The sequence below is a fragment of the Idiotropiscis lumnitzeri genome, chromosome 19 (genome assembly GCF_059441095.1).
Source record: "Idiotropiscis lumnitzeri isolate Australia: NSW breed Sydney's pygmy pipehorse chromosome 19, RoL_Ilum_1.0, whole genome shotgun sequence".
Taxonomy (NCBI): Eukaryota; Metazoa; Chordata; class Actinopteri; order Syngnathiformes; family Syngnathidae; genus Idiotropiscis; species Idiotropiscis lumnitzeri.
The window spans coordinates 5,403,610-5,419,038 of record NC_142409.1 but is presented as its reverse complement, the minus strand read 5'-3'; the positions used below and the strand labels follow the sequence as shown (position 1 = coordinate 5,419,038).

At 41.1% G+C, this 15,429-nt stretch overlaps 1 protein-coding gene across 3 annotated transcripts in view; it reads right to left on the bottom strand.

Annotated features, from left to right (window-relative positions):
* Positions 1–15,429, bottom strand: part of rttn (rotatin) — a 171,668-nt gene that overhangs the window by 4,688 nt on the left and 151,551 nt on the right. For 2 of the 3 annotated variants that reach the window (XM_088282799.1, XM_088282798.1), the window contains 21 exons: positions 13,896–14,024; positions 13,643–13,753; positions 12,982–13,140; positions 11,689–11,766; positions 10,809–11,010; positions 10,506–10,606; positions 10,335–10,422; positions 9,609–9,810; positions 9,418–9,508; positions 9,109–9,259; positions 8,797–8,934; positions 7,979–8,178; positions 7,761–7,866; positions 7,040–7,137; positions 6,180–6,257; positions 4,846–4,972; positions 2,866–3,059; positions 2,484–2,760; positions 1,049–1,152; positions 727–796; positions 233–632 (listed from right to left, as the gene is read on the bottom strand). In XM_088282799.1, coding sequence (XP_088138925.1) covers positions 553–632; positions 727–796; positions 1,049–1,152; positions 2,484–2,760; positions 2,866–3,059; positions 4,846–4,972; positions 6,180–6,257; positions 7,040–7,137; positions 7,761–7,866; positions 7,979–8,178; positions 8,797–8,934; positions 9,109–9,259; positions 9,418–9,508; positions 9,609–9,810; positions 10,335–10,422; positions 10,506–10,606; positions 10,809–11,010; positions 11,689–11,766; positions 12,982–13,140; positions 13,643–13,753; positions 13,896–14,024 — 2,784 coding nt within the window. In that variant the 3' untranslated portion in view covers positions 233–552. Of the gene's footprint in view, positions 1–232; positions 633–726; positions 797–1,048; positions 1,153–2,483; positions 2,761–2,865; positions 3,060–4,845; positions 4,973–6,179; positions 6,258–7,039; positions 7,138–7,760; positions 7,867–7,978; positions 8,179–8,796; positions 8,935–9,108; positions 9,260–9,417; positions 9,509–9,608; positions 9,811–10,334; positions 10,423–10,505; positions 10,607–10,808; positions 11,011–11,688; positions 11,767–12,981; positions 13,141–13,642; positions 13,754–13,895; positions 14,025–15,429 lie in introns of those variants that run through there. The other variant, XM_088282801.1, reaches the window with a different exon arrangement.

Genomic DNA, 15,429 nt, shown 5'->3' with positions numbered 1-15,429 from the left:
CAAGCACACTTTATCAGTAAGGGCAAGGAGCGATGAGCGTATGGCACAATGAAGGATGCTGGATGCAAAACGGGATATTGTCAGGCGACAAAACATCAACAGCATCATCGGTATGAGCGGTTTAAAGTAGAGTGCAAATGTTTGTGTTTTTGACAAATATCTGACAATATCCCTGCATTGTTATAAATGACAGGTAATTCTCGTAATTTGATTTTTCTGTAATTTTTTAAATTCAATTAAATAAAAAAAAAAAAGAACAGCAACTGCAGCAAAAATAGATTTTAGCTATACTACAAACGTCTCCATCGTGACTACTGTCGAGGTGCCCTTGAGCAAAGCAGATAAACTTCCACCCCACCCCTTGTTTCACATTTTTAATCAAATTATTAATTAAGGATTCAAATCGGCATCATGTAGTAAAAAATGCAATTCATATTTGAATTAAAAATATTTAAGAAGCACTTGAATAATTTAAAATATTGCCCATCGGCACTTTAATAAGAAAGCACTTGCAAAAATATGGTACATGGCAATCAATACACAACATGGAAATCATGTGTTCAGCAGCTGGGAGAGGCTTTTGAGGCACTTCAACAAGTAGGTGCATAAAGGCTCCTGTTGGTTCTCAGCATCTGTTAAGTACAAATTATAAATGAAAAAAAAAAAGGCTTCATTCATAAAATTATTCGAGATCTGTGGCAGGTGTGAATCAAAGCAAACGCATACCCTTCATAGACATGCGGTGGGCGTCCTCAATTCTCAATCGAATCGTAGGGCACTTCAGGGCAATCTTGGCCTTGGAGGGGAAAAGAGGAAAAAAATGAGGACATTTTGTGTTAAGTTGAAGACCAGCATAGTTTTTATAATGAGGACTTGAAAATGTGGAGATAAAAAAACGCTGGTCAGCTGCATTAGAAAGCCTTCCCAAAGATTCGTCTGCCTTACAGGGACAGAGGGAGATGCAGCCTCTGCTTTTATTTACACATGGAGATGAAGCCAAAACCCATCCAGTGTGCGTGCATGTGTGTGTGTATTTGTGCGTGTTTACCCGTTGGTTATTATGAAGCAATGCCCATAGTGCAGACGCTCCCATGCAGCACGTCTCCATTTCCTTACTTTCCAGACAGCAGAAGAGGACTGTCATAGCTTTGTCTGGAGGAAGAAAATAGAAAAGCACGCTTAGAAAGCTTACGATAGTATACACAATTTTAAACCTTTAAAGGAGGGTGTGGGTAAGGGCTGGTCCCAATAACACGTAGAGCAGCGACAAGAGGACCAGGTACATCTTTGAGTGCTTTTAATGTGAAATGTCATCAACTATATTTTTTTTTCATGGGAATACGGAAATGGCGGAGAGTTGGAAATTCAACCATCACTAACGTGATCAATGGCAAGATCAGAGCATTTGTTTCATTTAATCGATTACGAGTGTCACAAAATAGACAGAGATGACTCAATTTAGAAGAAGAAGCGATGATGTAATTTACATTCACACACGAGAACACGCATGTATGTCAGGGATGCACACACTCAAAAATGCACACTACGAATTACTACTACTACTAAACAATGCGCAATTAGTTTGCAAAATTTGACAAATGTAATACCTTTAAAAACTGGTAATTATTTCTAAATACTTTATTTTGTCATAAAAAGCAGATTTCCATTGTTGTTGTTGAAAAAAAGGACTGTTAAATTTTTTTTTTTTTTACATTACTCAAAAAAAATATTCGCAAAACGAAAATTGTGCTGCATCAATTATAAATTTTCATCAAAAGCTTGTTTTCTGTTTTGTTTTTTATCCGAAATATGTGAATTGGGTGAAACCAACCCACGTTCTACTCGTGATTCCTAAAAAAATTGAATAAAGTAAAAAAAACGTTTTTTTGTGTGACTAAAGAAGAGAGTCTAATCGTTCATTTGGTCATTCCTGTATTTTATAAAACCCAATATTCTGTGAGCCTTGGAAGGTCAGTTAGGAATGCTCTCAGTTGGCTTGCACTCAAGAGGTTGTCTTTTTTTTGTGTGATATGTTGCCTGCAAGTGCTTCAAATAATAACTATGCTTACAAACGAAAATTACACTACAGACAAAAACATGCAATCTGGGGTTAAACATTTAGCATGTAGTTATCATAAATCGGTGTTTCACAACCTTTACTGAGCCAGGGCACAAATTTTATGTGAGAAAAAAACTCCTGGGAAATAATAGAGAAATAATCACAATTTAATTTCAATTTGGGCCTGCTTAGTTGAACACAAAGCTCGCATCATGTTATAAACGGTTTAATTTTGACTTCTGCCATTTTGAGGAATTGAATTTTATAGTGCCATTTGTCACTAAACGTCAGTGGTACAGACACATTAGTCATAAGAAAATAAATAATACTTTTTGGAATCACTGCCAGAAGCAACCAAACAAGAGGTTACCGCTCATGCAGCTAATTAGTCCAAATTGTAATCCCCTTCCTCCTCTTATCATACCGTTGGCGATGACATGCGGCTTGTTGGCGGGACAAAAGCAAAGGTTGTGAAGGGTGAGGAGCGCCGTGCGTCGATGCGGCGCCAGATCCACCAGCACTTCCAACGCTCCAGACACCCTGAGGATACTTTGCTGGCCGTCGTCTGAAAACGACAGATTGACCAGCAGCCTGAGCCACAGACCTATCAGGCCGTTCGAGCCGCTGCCGACGACGCCCGCACCCCTGGCGCCACCCACCTTGGGCGCAGGCACCGAGGTGAAGGCTTGCAGGAAGTGCTTCTGGGAGAGAAAAAAAAATGGAAGCAGAAAGAAAAGTATGTATGAACCCTCTGATTTAGATTACGTACTATTGGCACCTTCCGATGACATTAACCCAAACCTTACCTTCTGCAAGACGCCCCGGCAGTCACGGGACATAACCAAATTAGCAAGCAAGGAGAAGGAAAGCTTCTGGATGGCGCTGTTGTCCGGGGCGATGCCCGAAGCCAACTTCATGATGGATTGCATGAGCGAGCCACTTGCGGTGCCTTTTGGTCCGGACGCGACCCCCGGGCCTCCGCCACACACAGAACTGCATGCTGGGACAATAGAAAAAATGATTACAAGTCTTTACACTTTCATTAACAAATAGTCATCGTTTGCCAAGGCTCTGTCTGATAATAAAAAAGCGATTTGGGTGTCGTCTTGATGTCAAAGAACTAAATTGATGCGAGGGGAGGTGCTTTTTGCAGCAATCCTTTTGGACTGGAATTACAAAATTACTTGCAGATTTACTCTTTGCAGCAGGGCTCAATTTGTATCCCCTGCATATTGCAGGGAAAAACTACCTCACAACACATTCTTAAGTCAAACCAAAATATTTAGCAGTCCTGCTAACAAAGAAATGAAAAGTGAAGAATAGTATTGCTCTTTTTATCTTATCGCTATCCAGCAGCGCCAGAGTTGCAGAATAATATAAAAATATATAGATATATAAAAAAAAATTAGAATAAAATGTAAAAGAAATGAGCCGCCCGGCTGCACGGCTATCTGCCCGCCACACCAAAACATCTTTGCACGAACAAGAAGGGAACTTCAGCACATAGACAAAATATTTACTGAACCTTTGCAAGAAGTCTAAACCCTGAGTAAAGCTCATTAATAACAGAACACCAGTGAGTTTTGAGCCAATTAAGTAGGTCGTACATGTTAACTGATTTTTGTCCTTAGAGTGTTTGGTAGTCTGCTATGAATTTAATTAATTCCAACAGTGGGCTATTTGGAGAAGTATCGTGAAAAAAAAAAAAAAAAAGCCAGCACAACTTCAAATCATTTTCTTTTTAAAGGCACGTTTTCTCAGTAGGTAACAGACTCGTTGAATGATGCTGATTGGACAAACAGGTGACTTGTTGGTGGTGTTCATTCTGGTAGAGTAACATATGTATGCTAATGTTAGCCTCGGGCTCTCTCAACACCAGTCTTCTTCACTATGAATCTAGTTCTCACAGTCAGATAAATAATTTGCAGCCATGAAGCAAAGATGTTTTTTTTTTCTTCCACATTTTTGGGATGGATTCACATCTTTTTAATTTTGACATTTCGCTGCCTGAAACAATATGTGTCGGATTAAAACAAACTGACTGCAAACAAGGCCTTAGATGAAAGGCTTGAGATGAAACATTCACTTTTGTCTCTGGAGACAAAATGGTAGCCGGAGGGCGGATGGTGTAATATTAAGCCGATCTGCACGCAGCCTCAACACAACCTGCTGTTCCACTAACCCTCAGGGAAACACTACTGGCTGACTTCATTGCATTCTGATGCCTCCAAGATCTGTGCTTATATGGGGGGTCTATCGTGCCGGCCCCCGCTGAGGAAGCAGTGCCAATCAAACACAACTCGAGACTCGAAACAAGCGGCAGAAAAGTGGTTCGCAAGTCTTGCAAATAAAACTTGCGATTTTCATCGCACAAGTGCCCTGCCGCGTGCACATCAAAGGGACCACAAGCTATTTATCAAAGTAACATTTCCCAGTTTCCTCCCTGAGAATCTTGCCTTTTTTTTTTTTACAGGAAAAACTCCTTTTTTTTTTGTACAAGCCTCTCGGCGTTCAGACTCCCAATTAAAGTGGAATACTAATTACTGAGGCAGAACAGAGAGGCTCCCAAAAAAAAAAAAAAGAAAAAAAAAATCATCCCCCTGTGGTGCGAAACCTGCTGTCGCGCACACAGCTAGACGACCTCTCCTCGGCACACTGTGGCCATTGTGGTGTTTGCGCCGGGACACACAATGCTCAGTGGTGAGCGCAGTGGACAATGGGCGCATTGGGCAAATATGAAGCGAGGCACACAAGACATACAGAACACAACTGAGACATATAGAAACCTGCGGGGCAGTCAGCTGTGTAGACGCAGAGGAGCTCCAGCACCGCCTCCATGATGGAGTCGTCCAATAGCAGCCAAGGCCAAAGGGCGTGCAACACCAGTGTGAGGCATGTATCTTTGGCTAACACCTATACAAAACAGAAAACACAAAGTCGTCATCCATTTTCTAATTTTGCATCCACACAATAGATTAGAAAGACAACAATCTGCTGTGCGATTGATGTTAAGGCATTTTCCAAGCCTCAAAATAATTCCGATATTTGGCGTAATTAATGGACAGCATGGGGAAATAGTTGTCAGCCCATCTGACCTGCAGTTTTGAAGTCTGGCATTTAACTCTTACCTTACCGCATGGAATTTGCATGTTCTGCCCAACATTATGAATTAGAATCCAACTCAAAATTGCCTTTACTGTAGATCTCAATGTGAGCCGGGAGGACAAGCGAAATACAAAATGAAGGGATGGACATATTCAAATATAAATCAAAATATCCATAATAGGTGGATGGATGAACATCTGTTGCAATGAAACATTTCCAGGTCACACGCCATTTTCCATGACCGTTTCTAGATAAGCAAGGTGCATTTTAGCATGATGTGATTAGTTCTGAATGGAAAACTTAACCGCTCTGACGTCAATCCCACATCATGAATTAGTGGAAGCTCCTGTATTTAAGATGTCAAGTTGGCAACATTTACAAATTCAATGTAGCACTTTCTGTATTCAAAAAGACAAAGCGCACAACTTATCATAGCAGGAGTAGCAAAACGAGCAGAACTATTTTGTACTGTGAATGCACATAAAGGTACAAAAAAAAGACTGTTAAAATGGTGCCTATTAACACGGCAATAACTTTGCAAATTAAAACCGAACAGACCCACGAGAAGAAAAAAAAAATCTAGATTTAGCGAATTATCTGAACTATAGAGCACCCCTACCAGTGAAAGAAAAATCCACAGAAATGCTGCATTGTTGCATTAGCCGTATGGTTCAAAATCTAGATACAAATTAGCGGGTCATAGTCAGGAAAATACGGTACTTGGTGTCACTACTCATTGTGTCATTTACGCAGACAAGCCGAACACAATTTCCAATCACACCCAACAGACTGAGTTGCACCCTGCTTCCAGCCAGTCGCCATGATTTTTTTTTCTCCGGGTATGAAGCCAGCTAATGAATACACCTCATGAGTAACTCTTCAAACTTGTGGAGCCGTGAGAGGAGCCGTACACATTTTGGTGAGTCTCATTTACAAGCACAGCGCTGGGTACTCAGAGGAACCATTTGAAACCAATTAGCAGCAGGGAATTAAAAGGCAAGACACAGAGGCTCACTTTGCAATCCCGGTTGTGGTAGATGGCACTCCGCAGGATCTCCACAGTCAGTTTAACCTCCTTTAAGTAGCCCTCTTCCTGATGATGTGGAAAAAGACAGACAAATTAAGCACTTGCATGGGCACAGCACAATACTTGTTAACTAAATGCGGGAGCCATCATACCTCACTAAAATCATGTAATTCCCACAAACAAAGGGTAAGACAAGCAATTAGCACAATTTCAGCTCTAATTACATTTATGAAACACACAAAATTCTATTACACTTATAAATCCAAGAGGTCCCCGCACAAAGTCGTCGCAGTTCGGCATTCGCAGTCACCTATCAGCAGATATAATTTGGAACCTATCCACTGTTGTTGGCACAAATCCCCTTTTTTCTTTTTTATATGGGAACGTTTCATAAGGGAGCGTCAATTATTCATAGATGTTCACTATTTGCTATCAAGCTGACTTCTTATCCTCCCCGAAATGCAGAATTCAAAAGTGATTTTCTTGGTTAACATTATATAAAAATAAAATAAATAAATAAAAATCTAGGACAACAACATTTTGAAGGTGGGAGTTGAGTGCACTATAAAAGGTTTAAAGGAGCCCTTAAGCAGTGAGATAACTGTTTTATAAGAAAAAGGTAGTAGCTACATTTATGGGACTGCCAGGTATTTTCTGCACTCACTTTTTACGACTGTTCGTCAATGCAGTTTGAGGAAAATTCCCCCTTTCCTACTATTTTTGATAACCTCGAATGTTCCGTCAGCATGAAAATTACGCCTGAGAGAGTCTGAACACATCAACACAGTTTAGGGAGCAATACAAAACTTTACAGGGTCACATTCATTTTTTTTTTTTAATTTCTTCACCTTTTTGCGGTGGGAAGGCTTGCCATTTCGGATTGACTCTAGGTTGAGCTGAGACTGAGTCTGCTTCATCTGCTCCACGCAGCTGTCAATTAATCCAACTGTAGTAAGCCACACACATCAACCCGCCCACACACACACACACACACACACACAAAATGAAAGACATAACAGTGCATATAGAGGAATTTTACATACCGCTAATAAAATAGCAGGGATTTGTGAAAATGAGAGAAACAGACCAAGATGAATCCATTTCAGACCATCAATGTGAATTATAAAATGACAATTTCAAAATTAAAAAAAAATATATATATATATATTTTAGGTGGAAACCTGATTGGACCAATAGGCTCAGCTTTACACGAAAACCGTGATGCTAAAATTTTCTTGCTTGTATATGCTGGGATAATTTGCAGATTGCGCCACAATTGGCACCCTATGTTGTGGCCAAAACACATAACGGAGAAAGATGTAAGAAGAACATGGGAGACTGTTGGACGCAGATAGCAAACCTTGCCAAGAATTCCTGTGGCTCCTTTAAAGTTGCTGTAGGTCTTCTAACAGTCTCCCTGACCAGTGTTTTTCATTTTTTTCATTACACAGTTCACTTTATAGTTCACATTAAAGGGTGGGGGTGCTAAAATGATTCATGGTCAAATTTGGATGTGTGTGTCGGCATTTTATACCAAGATCAGGTTTGCGTTACAAAAAGGCATGCTACCTGTCGCAGCATGGTCCTGTGCTGCAGCGCTGCTGGCCAGTAGAGCCATCAGAGCTCTGGCTGTCAACTTTTGAAGTGGATCCTGAAGAGACCTCCTTTCAAAACTCTAAAATAACAACAACAACAAATATATATATATATATAATAATTTTTTTAATTTATTTTTTTTTGGGGGGGGGGTTGAAACATGACCTTGCAGCTTTGTACATCCTGCTCACCTGCAGCAACACATCGCAAAGATGACTTGCCGACGGAGCGCTCAGCACGTCAGCTAAAGTGGCACCGTGGTCCGAGTACAAAGGCATGACTGCTCCTCGCCTTTTGGTCTCTTCTGCGAAAATTGTGGACAGGAAGTGCAAAGCACCTTTGTGCAGATGAGGGTCCACAAACCTCTCATGCACACACAATGAAAGTGTTCCTGTACACAAGAGAACAAGAAAGGACAAAACTCGCAATGAATAAAAAGTAGACAAATGATAAAGCCAGTGGTGAAACATCTTCGACCAATATTTATTCATTAGGTGGCATTGCACTCGGATGCATCATTTCATCCACACCAAACTGCCATAAACAAACGCTGCCATGAATGCAGAAAAAGGGCTCAATGTTCATCTTTTACTGGATTCATTAAAAGTCCCTCCTGTGCCATCTATCAAGGGGGAGCCATGAGGAGCTGAGGTTGTTTAAGGACGCGGATAGTAACTGAAGACAAAAGGCACAGTTGTGAAATTCTGGATGAGGGTTTGTGGAAGGAATGTTTGTGAGACGCGACAACTTGCGCTCCTGCCACAAGATGCCAAAAGAAATTATTTTTAATTTTTTTTTATAATTTGCCCTCAAAATATACACAGGATATTTTTCAAATTCAATGATAACTCTTTTAAATTACTGAAAAATTGTATTTTCATCTTATTTATTTGGTTTGGGATCACCTCTTGTAGTTGTTGCAAGTCATCCAAGGGGGAGGTAATGACTCATGATTACTGTTATTACTGCTATTCCAGCTTGTCTCATTCATCCACTTTTAACACAGTACCTGAAAACATCCACCAATGTTTCCTCAGTGCAGCAGAAACAGATGGGTACACAGTAAAACTGTCCCTCTTCACCAGGGTAGCCATGAGCTGAAACACATCCGCCCAACATGCAAGGACAGCGTCCCGCGTGCCTGCATCTGGGGTTTCAACATGTGACGTTATGTCAAATAAATGGTTGAAAAGGATTAATAACAGATAACTACTTAACACATTCGCTGCCATTGACGGATATAAAAGCTATATATAGATATATTAAAGTACAATGAATAGAATAGCAATACAGTTCACAATAATGATTATAATAGCCACACCTAATCCATCCGTGTTTAGAGTGAGTACAGCCACAAGAGTGGACAATAATTGCTTCAGGAAGTCCAACTGGCCAATCAGCTCTGTGTTGAGTGAGGCACAAGACTGCAGCAGCTTGCAAAAGCCAGACAGGAAGTGAAGAAGCGTGATGAGCTGAACACAAGACGAAAAAGAGTTGAATTTCACTCTTGAGAATATATTGCAAAAGATTCGAGGAGTACGTGGGCCTTAAGACTCATATCAAGGATGCTGAATAAGCGGTCAAAAGGCCTACCATAATGTTTGAACTTAAAACGTCTCTTGACTGTCACCTGACTCTTGATGTCTTCGCTCTCTCCGGGAAGAATGTTTGGTGCCTTCATTTCACTGACACATTTCTCAATTGGCCCACTCGCCACCAATCTAAGGGAAAACATGTATATTCAAATGTACCATAAGATCTGAGTTGTATTTTTAATTCAGCAAATTATCACTGCAGGGAATTTAGCCCGTGGCCTCTTACCCCACCAATGCTCTCAAGAGATGGTTCTGCCGGATGGCCGTCAGGGTAAAATCTGGCAGGATGGCCAGCAAATTCATCAACAGGCCACAGTGGGCCACAAGAAGGTCAGGAGTAACCATGACGACGGACTGCGTGGACGAGGGCCGGCATGGTTGGAGGTCTTGCGAGGCAACAGAGTCGCTGGTGTCAATGTCGCTTTGGCCTAAAAGACATGTCACATTCAATAAATTAAAACTAAGAAGATGCAATGGATATTGTGATGATTCTTGTGCTGGCCTAAAAATCTCATTTGAAAGAACATACTAGTAAGGTGAATTATTCTACATTTTTTTTCATTAGCTAATTTCATATTTTCTTCATTGTTTTGTTTTGCTCATGCAGGACCCGTTGTCAGTTCAGTAACGATTAGTCTGTCAAAATTTGGCCCCTGCGGCAAGACTGTTCCTAATGTTTTTTTTTCCTCCCTCGCAGTTTGAGTGCCTATGCAAGTTAATAAAAGAGAGAAACTGTTTTGTATGCAAGGTTTTTTTTTTTTGTCATTGTGCCAAGTTATTAAAATGTGTATCATATATGCAGTGATTATAAAAAGTCAAATGAGTTGAATCAGTACTCTTTTCTTTTACTTTTTAACCAGTCCATCAACTTAAGTCGTGAGCGTTTTTGACAACTCTAACTAAATTTCCGACTAAAAATTACAAATTCACACACGTGCACATTCTGTGGTACCTTGCGCCATTAGCCTGTTAGCGGCAGCATCTGCTGTGAAGCTCATGGGGGACGCAGCCCGGGAGGTCTCAGACCCTGAACCTCTTACCTGTAATAAGTGACATGGATTTGAATTAAAATGTTGATTTGTGCACGAGTGGGCACACATTGAATAGAAAAGAGCAAGCTAACCGTGGTGCTCGACGTGGACAAGGAGCTGGGAGGTCTGCTGGAATTGGCAGTCGGGGCTGCCGCCGCGGCACTTCTCCAAAACTGCAGAGAATTATCTGAAACTGGACAAGCACAAAGAGTATTTCAAAACAGAGACGTAATTCAAGTGTCAAGCATGATAGATAATTTTACTCTTGCTTTTATGATCTTTGGACTTTTTCTAGCACTATGCTTGATAACAAGCATGTTTTTTTGTTCATCATTATATAAGGGCGTATGTACTATCAATGTGCATACTATTGATATACAGTGTGTAAAACTTACCAATTGAAGCACCATCCAGAGGCCCAATTTGACTGTCTGTCCCAGCAACAGGTTTTTGGAGGTGAAAAGTGTACCTGCCTCTGTAACAGGCAGAGGCAGACAGAGCGACGTGCTGGAAATACTGACAGTGGTAAAGCAGAGCCTGGAGCGCAGGAAGACCCACCAAAGACACGCCAGACACCTCATTGTGGACGCAAGGGTGCTGGGGGAGTGACAAACACAAAGATAAGCACAGTGTTATGTTATTTTTAAAGCTGGAGATCTGTAAAAAAAAAAAAAAAAAGAAAAACTGTGCCAAGAAACCAGAGCTAGAGTTGTGTTCTAAATGTTTTCACATTTGACAGGCGGCTTTTAAATCTTGGTTAAAAGATGACATCCTTACCTGCACTAATGGTAACCTACAGTAAAATATCAAGCTGATGCATCACAGACAACAGAGGAAGCCACTTTAAAAAAAGAAAAAAAGGAACAAACCCAGATAGATGGGGCAGCATTTCTCATGTGTTGAATCTGATGTTTTAAGACCTTTGTTTTGGTTAAAGACAGCGCTCGCAGTGGCCATGGTTTATTCATTTATTTGTTTCCTTGGATAAACACCCCCTCTAAAAGAAATATCCCAAAAAAGATACTATTGGTGTTCCTACAGAAATTCTAGCTTTAGTGTGAGTGCTGGGGGGCCTGAGAACCCACAAGTCCTTCAATTCAAGTAACTCCCCTTGCTCTGAACCCCGTGGGGCTCAACAAGAGAGGAAATGGGAGTTAGGAATAAAAGATTTGAGGGTACAAAGAAGAACGGTGGGAAAAAAATTAGAGAGACAACGATAGAAAACAGTTCATGGTCCACAAAAAGCTTTTTTAACTAGCTGGCAGAGCTACTGACCTGCCAGTGGGAGTCCTTGGCCTCTTCTGCATTGGCAGGCATGGGGATCACCAGCAGGTTCTGCAGGATAAACGCAGCCTGGACATACAACCACAAAGAAAAGGAAAAAAGAGAATAGGCCCACACACTTTTAAGTTTGAATGTATCAGCAACAGCGCCCTCTGCTAGCCGTCAGCTGTACATGACTGTTTCTCATAGCAGATGATTTGTGTGAAAGTTGGCTAACAATCACATTGAATACATAAACACACACAAAAGGGAAAAATACTATTTGCTGTATTTTCTCTCTCCAGATATTTTCAGATTTTGAGTGAAAAAAAAGAGATAAGGGACCGAACAACCAACACTTAGTCAACAGCACAGAATCTGCATGTCTTAATGTTTTTAGCTTGACACAAACTCAAAATAGTGACTGTATTTCTATCTTGGAAAAAAAAAATCGCTCGGTTCACCCATTGTTATTTTTCATAGGACGGAAACGTGACATGGTGCATATGCGATGCAACTCCCACAGACAGTTTACGAATTTTGAAGACCCAGAACGCTTCATTTCAGGCTGTTAAAACTGCAGTTCCCCTTCCTTGTGTGTTCTATAATATATAGCTGTTTGCTGTGAGTCTTTATCCGGGAATTGGATCTCCTCCTGAAGTTTGTTAATTGTTAGTTTTATTCGACACATAAGGGAAAATCGTGTGAGAAAAACATGTGATTCCCAATCAAGTGTTGACTCAATGCTGCACCCAAGAGGCAGTTTAAGGAACTACCACTTGACAATAAATGGTAAGAGGCCGTAATCTTTCTGTGACCTGATGCCAACCATTATTTATTACTATACAGTAATAAATTATGACTGTGCAAAGTAATTGGAGTCTGATTACTTCACAGGGAAAAATAACGGATTAGATTAGTGTGAAATGTAAAAATTGATATATTAGGGTAACGCGTTAATTTCTAACGTATTACTGTCATCACGGGTGAATTAATTTTTGAGAACCTATTTATTCTGTTTGACGTTTTTATGCTGAAGCAATAAAAGCAACAGAAGTATGTTGATGTGAGTTGAGGGGCTTAATTTAGACCAAAGTAGTGCTTTGCCACCATTTGTGCCATCTACAAAATAAACAATTTTCAGGGAGGCCTCAATTACTCACTTTTGTTGCTACTCACAGCAGGGCTGAGTCCCTACACTGCATGAATAGTGGGGGGTTCACTGTAGTTATTTTGATGAGTGTTTCTGAACAACTGCGTATATGCAACAAAATACGAACATGAAATAGCAAGTCGTTTATCTACCTCTCTCCGGACCATGCTGCTCTCATGCTGATCAAGTAGGATGTTGAGCAACGTGCCCCACAGGCCTGCGCTGATGTTCTGGCAGCTGGCGCACAGAGCCTGGCACCCGCTCTCCACTGAGGACAGAGCAGCGCCTAAACCCAAACTGGCAAATCTCACCTGCGGGACAATTGGGAAGGATGTCGACAGAAATTTAATTAGAAGGAACCACACGTGAATGAACAAACAACATCCGTTAATTTTCTCTACCACTTGTCCTCATTAGGGTCACCGGGGGAGCCGGTGCCAATCCCCACAGACAGCAGGCTGAATATACATAAAAACATCTATTTATCATTTTATATATGGCCATGTCAGTAAACCATCCAGACTGATGCTGTCGCTTAGCTTAAGAGTTGTGTGGGAGCTTATTTTTGGCAAGAGTGAGAATTGATGCGAATTGCTGTCACACACTCCTTTTTCTTTATAGTCTAACTTCTTGTGATGCTCTTCTGGGGTTTTAGCTTGTCCCCGAAAGCCAAGAGTCTACAAATGATCACTTTGTGACAGAGAGTTTATGAAGACAAGCTGGGAAGAGATGGCAAACAAGCTGAATACTAAAGACCCTGGGCTGCCTCTTTATTTTCATAAAATGCTTCAAAGGTTATTTAGACAGCCATACCTCTTGATCCCTGTCCACCCAGAGTGGGACAAGCCAGGCCAAACCCATCTGAGAGGCATTCGGTTCCTCAGCGGTGCTCTCGTTCCCCAAAGACCACATGGAAATAATGTCCTAATCCAGACATGAGGAAAACATTTGGTTGCTTTAAGTAAATGTTTTAATAATGTGCTTCCCTGTGCTCACAGAATATCAACAGACATTCACTACAAGGTCAAATTCAAGCGCTTCATTCATGTACGCACGCGCAGCTCACCTTTTCCTTGTTCTCCGTCATCATCTCATGAGATAAGTGAAGCAAGCAGACGATAGCATTCTTGGTCACACCTTTGCCCATGAACGACATGGAGTTGCCTCCCCACTTCACGTAAAAAGAGGAGATCACCTATACAGAAGAGACAAGCCTTAAAGGGGAAGTCAACCCTAAAAAAATATTTGCAATAATATGACTTTTGTGACTTCACTAGTCTAAACATGGCGTTCTGATTAATATTGCGTTTGTGGAATATGAGTCAAGCAAGAAAATCCACTCATTTTGTAACATGGCTCAGTTGGTCGTCTCTTGGGCGTTACCTGAGCACTGAGCAACTGAGATGTCATTTTCAGACACAAAATGGCCGCCCCCGTGATGCACAAAAACGGGTGCCGCATAGAACATATTCTCACTATTTTTTTTTTTTTGGAGTTGACATCCCCTTTGAAGTCAGCTCCACTGTGCTACAAGCTGGACATGCATGCTGCACCCTCTGTTTTAACATTTCAACACCAAAGCAAAAAAAACACGGGAAAGGACACATGTTGCTCAGTTGGAAGTTAACCATATGCTCATCACGAATCCAAAAGGCAAGCTTTAATCCAGCCGAGACTAATTACACTGTTTTGATGTGCCATCAGAATGTGGGACTGCACTGAAGAGCAGATGAAGAGCGAATAGCTCAGACAGTCTGCGCAGCTTTAGGGCCCTTCAGAGCCAGAAGGAAGGTGCACAAAAAAGTGTGTGTGTGCGACAACTGAGCGGGCGAGTTGGGTTTGCGATTGTTGCGCGAGCGTGGCGTAGTCGCAGGAGGACACCGATGAAGAGGAAACAGCCTTCACTCTCCGTGTGATCTTAATTCGTATTCACAAGCAACACGGACAAACTGTTATATTAACACGACAAGCCGTTCCGCAGGGGCTTTAATTGTGAAAGACAAAAGGTTGGGACACACGGCTGCTACGCAAGCTGGTCCGCTGCTCCATGTTACGGCATCATTTAAATGGGCTGTGGAACAACTGAACAGATGGAGCGGGTAGGGTTGATTAATCTCATCAGCATTTCTGCAATGTGCCATATCTAATCAATGGGATTTTTTTTTTTTTTTTACCAATTTCAAGTCCCTTGATGAAATTTTAACTTTGTTTTAATTAGTTCCTCAGAAAGCACACTGCTTCTTATACAGTTTTGTACATTCAGCTCTGTAAACTCTCTAATCTCTGATGAGAGGCAAGCCGGTTTATTGGATGGCCACGCAAGTCAACAATCGCAGGCGCACACTTACGCAGTGTAGACATAACATCACATTCAAACTACTTTCACTCACTATCATGCGATTAGTAACAGCCACACAAACTATAATGAGATTCAATACAGGAACTGAATGAAAAAAAATTCTACCGTTACAAAAATCAGTTTTCATTAACCTGAGATGTATTGATGTTAAATATCTAAAATCATCTTGGGATTTTGAGCTTGATAGTGTGATTTGTCTTTTTGAAGATTTATTCCAAACTCCAGCATATTCAGATACAAG